Source organism: Condylura cristata, unplaced genomic scaffold, assembly GCF_000260355.1.
Source record: "Condylura cristata isolate star-nosed mole 26May11 unplaced genomic scaffold, ConCri1.0 scaffold00032, whole genome shotgun sequence".
NCBI classification, from domain to species: Eukaryota; Metazoa; Chordata; class Mammalia; order Eulipotyphla; family Talpidae; genus Condylura; species Condylura cristata.
The window spans coordinates 18,780,488-18,789,314 of NW_004567133.1; the positions used below are offsets into that span (position 1 = coordinate 18,780,488).

The 8,827-nt window shown below is 63.1% G+C and overlaps 2 protein-coding genes across 2 annotated transcripts in view; one reads left to right on the forward strand and one right to left on the reverse strand.

The window, feature by feature from the left end:
• The window catches only part of EEF2KMT (eukaryotic elongation factor 2 lysine methyltransferase), a 7,052-nt gene extending 6,624 nt beyond the window's left edge, over positions 1-428 (forward strand). The window contains exon 8 of the mRNA XM_012731987.1: positions 65-428. Within this exon, the coding sequence (XP_012587441.1) occupies positions 65-165 (101 nt within the window). The 3' untranslated portion in view covers positions 166-428. The remainder of the gene's footprint in view (positions 1-64) is intronic.
• Positions 429-448: 20 nt separating this feature from the next.
• ALG1 (ALG1, chitobiosyldiphosphodolichol beta-mannosyltransferase) lies at positions 449-8,601 on the reverse strand. Its single transcript, XM_004692144.2, has 13 exons — positions 8,388-8,601; positions 7,456-7,533; positions 7,236-7,339; positions 6,272-6,420; positions 5,491-5,580; positions 5,176-5,286; positions 4,791-4,912; positions 4,600-4,638; positions 4,234-4,293; positions 3,579-3,689; positions 2,753-2,867; positions 2,022-2,097; positions 449-1,240 (listed from the first exon to the last, which is right to left on the reverse strand). Exons 1-13 carry the CDS (start codon positions 8,593-8,595, stop codon positions 1,109-1,111), a joined length of 1,395 nt encoding a protein of 464 aa, XP_004692201.1. The 5' UTR covers positions 8,596-8,601; the 3' UTR covers positions 449-1,108.
• Positions 8,602-8,827: the final 226 nt, after the last annotated feature.

The window sequence follows — 8,827 nt, forward strand, 5'->3', positions numbered from 1 at the left end:
GCCCCGCCCCCGCCCCCGCCCCCGCAGCGCGGCTGGAGCGTCCTCACTGTGGGCTCCGTGGCAGGCCGGGCGGGGCTGCCCTGGGAGGCGGTGCCTCCTCACGACCAGCAGCTGTTTCCCTACGAAGAGCGCTCCGAGACCGGCATCCTGAGGCTCGCGCTCTAGGCAGAGCGGCGCTCCGGGAGACACGGGAAACTCACGCGCTACCCGAGGAGGAACTTTGAAAGGGGAAAGCAGATGGACTTTCACCGGGTTTGAGTGCACAAGGAGTGTTAAGTTCCGGATCAGGAGCCACAGACTTCCAATAAAACCACCTGTTCGAGTCTGCCTGTGCCTCTTTGCCAGCAAGTTTAGGTTTTTTTGCCTAGAACTGGGGTGCAGGCCAGAGTTGGGGGGGCTGAGAGGACTCCCCAGTGACTGGGGAGCAGAAGAGGCAGAGCTACTGAAATCGACCGCTGAGGGGAGCAGTGGGGACACAGGAGGGTCTGCGGCGCCGTGTGGGTCACTCCCTGGCCGGGGGTTGGACCCAGGCTGAGGCACGACAGCGCTGAGACTGACCCCCTGCACCGACAAGGGCGGCCCTAATTTTGATTCTCAGGCAAACCACATCTGTCAGAAACGGGAATTTTGGTCCAGAGAAACTATCTTACTTGGGCAACTAAAAAGCCACCCTTGTGTGCCTCGAGTGCCGCCCCTGGACACAGCGGCCCTCAGCGCCTGCGTGGGGCTGTGTTCAAGGGGGAACAGGTACTGGGGCTCCGCGGGGCAGATGCCTGCAAAGGGGATGCCTAGAGACAGCAGGGTGAAGACACCACAGCCAAGAAAAGAATAGTAATGAGCTGGGGGAAGACGCGGCTCGGGGAACAGGAGGAAAGGAGTGGCCCGGAGCCTTGGAGAAGGACACAGGCTGGGCGGCTGCAAGCCAGGAGCCACGGCCAGGCGCCGCGTCCTTCCGTCTGCGGCCACTGGGCGGTGCTGTTCCCCACGTTTGCCCAGGACCTGGGCCCCAGCTGGCAGAGGGAGGAGGCAGCAAGGGGCTCGGGCTCAACCTGCAGGTCCCACCACCGTCCAGCAGGGATGAGCGCGGGGCTGGGGCCTTGGTCTGGGGTCACGTGTCCACAATCAGTGGGAGCACCGTGCGCCTCCAGCTCTCGTCCCAGCTGAGCTGCCCTGACTCCTGCAGGTTCCTCCGGAACTGGTGTAGCTTGCCAGAAGGGTCGGGAAAATTTGAGAAAAGCAGCTAGAAGAAAAATAAGCGAAAACACCTCGCACCTGCACTTCCCATCCGGCCCAGGCCCCACCTGGGGCCGTCCCTCCTTCCAGGTTCCTAGACTGCCCTCCCGAAACACCCCGGCCGGGCCAGTGACCCACACGTCACCGCCCTTTAGGGGTCACCACCGTGTCTTTTTGCAGGGCTTCCCCCTGGGCTGACCCGGCAGCCCACAGATCTGGACACCAGGCCCGGCCCCAGAGGCTGCTCCACGGGTCCTGGGCATGAGCCACAACCCCACACCGGTACCTGACGGCACCCAGCCACACCCTGTGCCCGCAGCTGCCACCCTGGCACTCCCCACCCCCACCCCCAGCCTCTGCTCAGCCCACAGGCTGGGTGTGCTCAGCTTTGCCAAACTCTCCAAGCCAGGTGCAAGCTGCGGCCTGTGGCCAACCCCGGCCTGTGCCACTCTTTGCAAATGAAGTTTATCGGAACACGGCCTCACGACGAGGCTGCTTCCCCACAGGGCTGAGTAGTTCCGACAAAGACTGCAGCAAAGCCAGAAATATTTCCTATCTGGGCTTCACTGGGCTTGCCAACCTTTGGTCTCAATGTGGAAGCACTCCTTTCTGTGGTAAGAAATCAGCTCCTCTGGAGACCCCCACACCCGCCACTCCCTAATGGTGCCCATGGCTGCCTGGTCCCGGCCACCTGTGTGGCATCAGCACCACACACCCACAGGCAAGTGAGGTGTGGCCCTGGCCCGAGGCCGCAGACCCCGGGCGCGGCCACGGGGCAGACACACTACCTGCAGCTGAGCGGCCAGCTCCTCGGCGTCCGTGAACACCAGGCCGTTCTCCTCGTGCCTCACAAGCTCGTGCAAGCTGCAGGGAGAACCCAGGGAGGCCAGGCGCTGTCTAGGGGAAAACCAGAAGCCCACCTCCGCTGCCACGCCCACTGGCCACCCCGGGGTCAGGAACGGTCAAGCCCAGTGTCGTGAGCCTGGGAGACTTGGCATCTGGACAGGAGAGACCCCGGACATGGGGCGTCCAAGCAGCCCCAGCAGCGACGGCAGCCGCGAAGGCGGCCTCTGGTGCCAACTGCTCTCTCCGCGAGAACGTGCTTGGTGTGTTTATCTGCCCAGCAGAGAAGCAAGGTGCAAGGTCACCCACCGCGGGGGCTCTGCACACGGGAGGGCCAGGGCCAGCTCCGGCAGGGCTCCCCGCGGGCCGGACACCTCACATTCCCACCCGGCCGGCTCAGCCGGCAGCAGGACGACTGCTTCCCCGGCCTCCTGCGGCCAGCCCTGCGCGTACGCGAGACGGCGGCGCTCACTGTGCCACCTCAGATGCAAGTGAGCAAGCTCGGTCGGGACGAGCCGCGCTTCCATCCAGGAGCACCGCCCAGGGGGCAGCGACTGCTCGGGAACCCAAGCGGAAGGCAGCCTGGCCCTCCCGCCGGCCCCGCCACAGACATCTGTGCCAGCTGGGAGGGCACGGGGCGGGGGGCACGGGGCGGGGGAGACAGCCGCGCTCCTACCAGCGGAAGCGGACGGCGCACACAGGCAGGCAGCAGCCAAACATGTCCACCACCTTCATGGGCAGGTCCAGGCCGCTGGAGGACTTGTGCAGACACACGCCCAGGTCCGCCGAGCCTGCAGGGCAGGGGGCTGTGACCACGAGCCCCGCGGGTCTGCAGAGGGCGCGGGGAGTGAAGACGCACAGGGCACATGCCGCGGGCCGGCCTTGGCCAGGCGCCTGGGCCGGGGCCACCGCGGGCACCCGGGGCCGCTCCAGCCGCCCCACCTCTCCCCAGATGGCCCGCCGCGCACCCCTTCTATTTCCACTGACTCACTTTTCCAGTATAACCACTGTTTTTAACTGAACCCTCAGTAGCAACTACTCTGAGTGGGCTCAGGGTCTCGATGACCAGACGGGTAGGGAACGGACGTGGCGACAACTGTCCAGCACTGTGCGCGTAAGGCACACCTTTACCTGCGCCTCCCGCCACCGCCCCCAGACTTGGGCACCTGAGGGCTCCGCCCAAGCCGAGCCCCAGCTCCCACCCCCGTCAGGAGCAGGGTGGCGTGGAGGGCTGTGCAGGCAGAGCCCAGGGCAGGGGCGGGAGCGGGCACACAGGGAACAGCCTGGCCCGCGGCCGGCCAAGAGCTCCCCCCAGCTCAGCCCCCCGCCAGCCCCAGGTGCCCAGGCCGTGCCACCGTGGGCACAGCACAGGGCGCCTCACTCCTACAGGGCGCAGAAGACTACGCGGTGGAGACCAGTGAGGTGCTCGCCGCCGGCCCCTCCCAGGCGCCGCCCGCACCCCGTCCACGTGCGCCGGCCGCCAGCCTCCCGCGGCCCCTCACCCAGGAGCAGGGGGTAGTCCTCCGCCGCCAGCCACGGGGTGCAGATCTGGATGTGCCGGAAGTGCTTCTGGCCGATGAGGCGGCCGTAGAACTCCTTCAGGGGCCCTTTGCCTGGCAGAGAAGCCAGAGTCCCGCCACGGGCCCACCCGTCCCCGGCCCACAGCCCCGCCTAGATGCCCCTGCGGGGCTCGAGCACAGGCAGGCCGGGCAGCTCCCCGCAGGCCTCTACCAGGGCTCCGCCACAGAGGATCCAGCGGGCACCCTAACCCCGAACACCCCCCACCTGGCCGAGGGGCCCCAGGCTGGGAGCACAGCGGACATTCTGGCAAGCACGGGCGCTGACCCAAAACAGCTCTCTCGTGGCCAGGCCCCCAAGCACTGACAGAGTGGGCTCCTCGCCGCCTGGGAGCCCAGGGCCAGGCCCCGCGCCGACCTCAGCTGCCCCTGCCTCTGGGCTGCTGCTGGGGTGGGGGCCGTGGCCTCTTCCACTTAAGATAAACAGACACGTGGCCACCACCAGCAGGAAGCTCAGTCTCACCGAGGCTGGGCTACCGCAGCTCCAGCCAGCTCCATGCCCCGCCGAGGCGCCCGGGCCTGGCTCGGCGCGAAGCGGGCACCTGAGCAGGCCCACAGCCCCAGCGGGCGGCCGGCGTACCTGTGATCACGCAGACCAGCGAGGGCAGGCGCGCCCCCTCCAGGACCAGCCGCTCAAACCCTGCGTGGACAGAAACAAGCCCGACAGTAACCAGAACCATCCGCTCAGGTGAGCGAGGGGCCGGGGGCAGAGGCTGCTGCCAGCCACAGCCGGGCCCCCCACCCACCCCGAGGTAGGTCCTCAGATCTAGGGCCTGGTCACGCGGCGACCCTGGTGGGGACTCAGAACCCCCACCCCAGCATCCTCCGCCCGCCAGCCACGTGACCCTGGAGCAGGAACACTGCAGCAGACCCAGGCGAGCCCCACAGCACCCCACAGCTCAGTGGGTGGCCCCCACCAGCCCCCCCATCGCAGCCACACACCTACTTTCTAGTGCTGCCAGCAGGATGGAGAAGTCCTCGTCCTCTGCGGGAAGAGAGCGAGTGTCGGGGCAACTTCTGGGCCTGCCCGCCCAGTGCCCACCCCTCCCTCCCCCCAGAATCGGCACGGGGCGCCGGCCTGGCAGGGGTGCGGAGAGCGCAGCCTGCAGGAGCCCTGTGCCGGGCGGGTCCTGGCACCTGTCCAGCTCGTGCTGCTGACCAACAGCGCTGGCCGCCCCCCACGCCTCGTCACCAGCCCGCTCCGTGTGGCCCGCTCCGTGAAGGCCGACCTCTCCGCACCCGGGTCCGAGGGCTCAGTGCTGAAGGGGCAGAGACAGAGCTGTGAGGTGCCACATAAAGGCCCGTGGACCCCAGACACCAGGTCCGGAGGTCAGGGTGCGGCCACACCAGAGCCACAGAGCTGACCCGGCCACCCGAAGCTGGCGGTGCTAGGACGGAGGGCCGCAGTGACGAGGCAGGGGGGAGGCTGGGACAGGGCGAGAAAGCAGGGAATGGGCAGGGAGCGGGCAGGGAGCGGCCAGACAGCAGCACACAAAAGAAGGCGGCTGAAGACGGGACCTACCAGGCCCTGAAGGCGGGGTAGGTGCGGCCCAGCTTCATGAAGAGCTGGTGCTGCAGATGCAAGGGCGTCTCTTTAAAGAAAGATGCGGGCCTGTCGTGGACGGTCACAGCTCTGCAATGAGATCATCAGGGCTCTGTGGGGTGGGAGGCAGCTGGGCGGGGGGCGCTGAGGAAGAGGTGACCCAGGAGCACCCAGAAAGAGAAGGGTGTTTGTGGGAGCTGAGCCTCAGAGCAAGACGGTAAGATGCCTTAGGACCCTGGGACTTCCAGACACCTCACTGACAGCTCGCCTGCCCGCACCCCATGGGGCGCACACCTGATGCCCCAGTTCTCTGCCAGGTCCTCCCGCATGGCGTCGGTCACACACAGGTTCAGGTGGGACAGGCGCCCGCAGAGCTTCTCGTACCTGAAAAGATGTGGCTGCTCAGCCTGGAGCCTGGAGTCTGCTCAGCACCCCCAACTGTGCACACCCTCCCCCCCAACACGGGGCTGCAGGGCCAGGGTCTGCTGGGGCCTTCGCCACCGAAGTTCCACTGGATGTGTCCCCCCACCAGAGCCCGCCGCATCCCAGTGCAAGCTCGGTTACTCTGAGGAACCTCCCTGCAGGGAGGCCCAGCCTCTCGCTAGAGAAAAACGCTCAAGGAAGGCCTAGTCATGAAGTGGGGAGCCATGGAGCCAGGTCTGTTCGCCACAGTGCCAAGGGGGTTCAGCAAAGGTCAGACACAAGATAGTGGTCTGCACCCCAGTTCTGTATGCATAAATAAATAAATCTTTAAAAAACGACAGTGGCAATTAGCCCTGGGGCCGGGCAGATGGAAGCAGTCACTCAAGGCCACACCTACTGCCGGACCGGGGTCTGCCCTGGCTCCGGACACAGAGGAGGCTTGAGAGCGGACAACATCTTTCTTTAGGGATGTTCCAGGGTGTCCAGCCTCCAGCTGCGGGGACCAATAAGGACCCTCTTCTGTTGAGGCCTGTTTCTGTCACTTGTAAACAGCCTTGCCCGAAGCCGCACAGGGAACCAACCTCCACGTCTCCAAGGCCCCTCTCTCCACCACAGTTTTGGGAGTTTCTGCACCCTCCTCCCAGGTCCTCACCACTTGGCCAGCAGGACGAGCAGGTGGCTGGGGCCGTGCACAAGACCCATAATGGAGTAGCTGTAGTTGTGCCAGTCGATGACCAGCTTGCTCCCACAGAGGCAGCCCACGAACCAGCAGACGGCAATGGCGGGCAGGCCCGGGGGGTTCTGGGGAAAGGAGGCGTGAGTGAAGAGGTGGGTACCCAGGCCACCAACAACTGAGTAAATGGCTGTAATGGTTCACACATAGTTCGCATCTTTACAGAGCTCTCAGGAATCAGTAAGCACAAGAAAGAGCCTCTTCCTCACCAGAAAAGGCAGGAAAAAAATCATAAAAGAAACAAAGTCTATCAACTGAAAGTCTAGGATCACTGAGAATTAAGATAAAAAAATGAAACAAGGGTGTAGGTTTTACTCTCACAAGGGAATTCTCAAACCCCAACAGCTGGGGTCATGAGGATTCGGGGGAATTCTCCTTGGCTCCTTCACTTTTTCAAATAGCATGACCCAGCGTATCCTCATACATCTGTCTTGCGTGAGTCCAACTTCTTCCTTAGGATAAATTTACAAGACTGGTTACAAGTGACAGATAAGGCATGTCTGTCAGGTGGGAGCTGATCCTACCCAGCCTCCTCAGGGACGGCACTTTGTAAGGGTGCCAGCTTCCCCCAAGCACCACCACTCATAGGAATTTATCCTAAGGAAGAAATTGGACTCACGCAAGACAGATGTATGAGGATACGCTGGGGTTGTTCTGAGGAGTTAAATGAGTCAGTGCATGCAAAACACTCAGGTAGTAAGTATAACGTAAACTCAGACTACAAATACCAGAAGAATGCAATGCATGCGTACCTGACGTAGAATGAGCACATCCTGTTATCTCCTACTTGTGTTCTAAGTTTATATGCATATATGAAGTAATGCAAAAATTGCTCCTTGGTTTGTGCATTTTTAAAGGGGGGCAGGGGAGGAGTTGCATCTACCTGGAGAAAAATGTAGGCTGCGGGCAACCTCCACATCAACTTCCACAGCAAGTGCACTGCCTGAAACACAACTTTGACTCCATACTGGAGGATCTGAGGTAGCACTGAAAGTCAGAAAAACAAGCGTCACCGCCAAGGAGCTGCTGACAATTTGCAGACGCGTGCACACATGTGCCACGCTCACACACTCTCAGAGGAGTCGGAGTTGGCTCCGTCCTACCTGCAAGTCTCTGAAGTTCAGTCAAACTCACAATCTGAATTCTGTCATTCTGCAGGAGCTTGTCGTGGGGTTTGGAGTCTGAAAAGACAGGGCAGAAAATGTAGTCACATGATTCCTCCCACTCAGGCTGAACAGTAGACAGCGTTGCGGGAAGTAAGAATTTCTGAAACCTCTCTCTGTTCCTCGGTACCCAGAAAAGAGAACCAAACCAATCTTTGTCCAGATTCCACCGGACTGTCCAACAGGGAGGGTCTGAGTCCATCCACCATTACTTAACACAAAGCCTGGCACACAGTGGTCACTCAAACTGACCTGCAGTCTCTGGGCCAGAATTACCCCACCACAGGGAGACTCCGGAAGTCACACTCCGCTCCCACACCCTGGGGTAGTAAACTCCAAGCAAGGACCACCCGTAACCAGGGGCCCTCCCCTAGAGGGGGTTGATGTCAGCATGGAGGTGGAGGGGGGAGCTGACACCCAGCCCCTGCACACCAAAGAGGAAGGTTAAACATGGGGCAAATAAAACACCACCCTGCAGAGTTCTGCACTGCAGGTGCGGAGTGGCCAGGAGACCCTGGGGAGTGGCCAGGAGACCCTGGTGCCAGTACCACATCCGACAAGTGTGGTTACCGGCACGGGCACTGGGGTCACAAGCAATACTGGGAGGATTATGTGACACTCTGCCTTGAGTTACTTAGCACAGTCCCGGCGTTAGGCCAGTGCCCCATCAACGCAGGCTGTTTAGAGACCCACGAGTGGCGGCTGGACAGCACCTGGTAACAGCTGTCCAGGCCATAACCCCAACCCAACCTGGAAGAGCTGCCCAACATGGGGACAAGGAAAGGGATGCCGCCGTTCGGCCCCTCTGGGGCGGTCAAAGCCGAGGGTCGTCAAAGCGAGCCGCCGTCCCCCCAAACTCTCGAGGCACTCACTGCAGAACCCCAGGAGGGACACGGAGAAACCGCGCTCGGCCAACGACAGTGCGTGGTACTGCATGCGGGGGCTGCGGCCCACGTCGCCCAGCACCACGACCACGACGTGCCGGGCCGCGCGCCCCCGCCGCCAGCGCTTCCACGCGACCAGCAGCAGCGGCGGTAGGGACACACACAGAGCCAGCAGCGCCACGCAGGACGCCGCCATTTTGGCGGGCCGATCTCGGTCACGTGACGGCGTTCCGGTGCGCGCGGGCGGGGCCAGAGGGCGGGCGGGGCCAGAGGGCGGGCGGGCCAGAGGGTGGGCGGGGCCAGAGGGTGGGCGGGCCAGAGGGCGGGCGGGGCCAGAGGGCGGGCAGGGTCAGGGCGGAGCTTAGCCTGGTCCCCTAAGTGAAGGCCAGTGGAACCCCAGGAACCCCTGGGGTAAGAATGAGCATTCA

What these genes read in the sequence shown, in the direction of transcription:
- ALG1 (XM_004692144.2), bottom strand. Translation starts at nt 8,595, where the DNA reads ATGGCGGCGTCCTGCGTGGCGCTGCTGGCTCTGTGTGTGTCCCTACCG. An exon ending in TACCCCGCCTTCAGGGCCTG is followed by an intron (nt 4,913 to 5,175) that starts GTAGGTCCCGTC and finishes CTGCCCCTTCAG; the next exon opens with CACTGAGCCCTCGGACCCGG. An exon ending in GCTGGTCTGCGTGATCACAG is followed by an intron (nt 3,690 to 4,233) that starts GTACGCCGGCCG and finishes CTTCTCTGCCAG; the next exon opens with GCAAAGGGCCCCTGAAGGAG.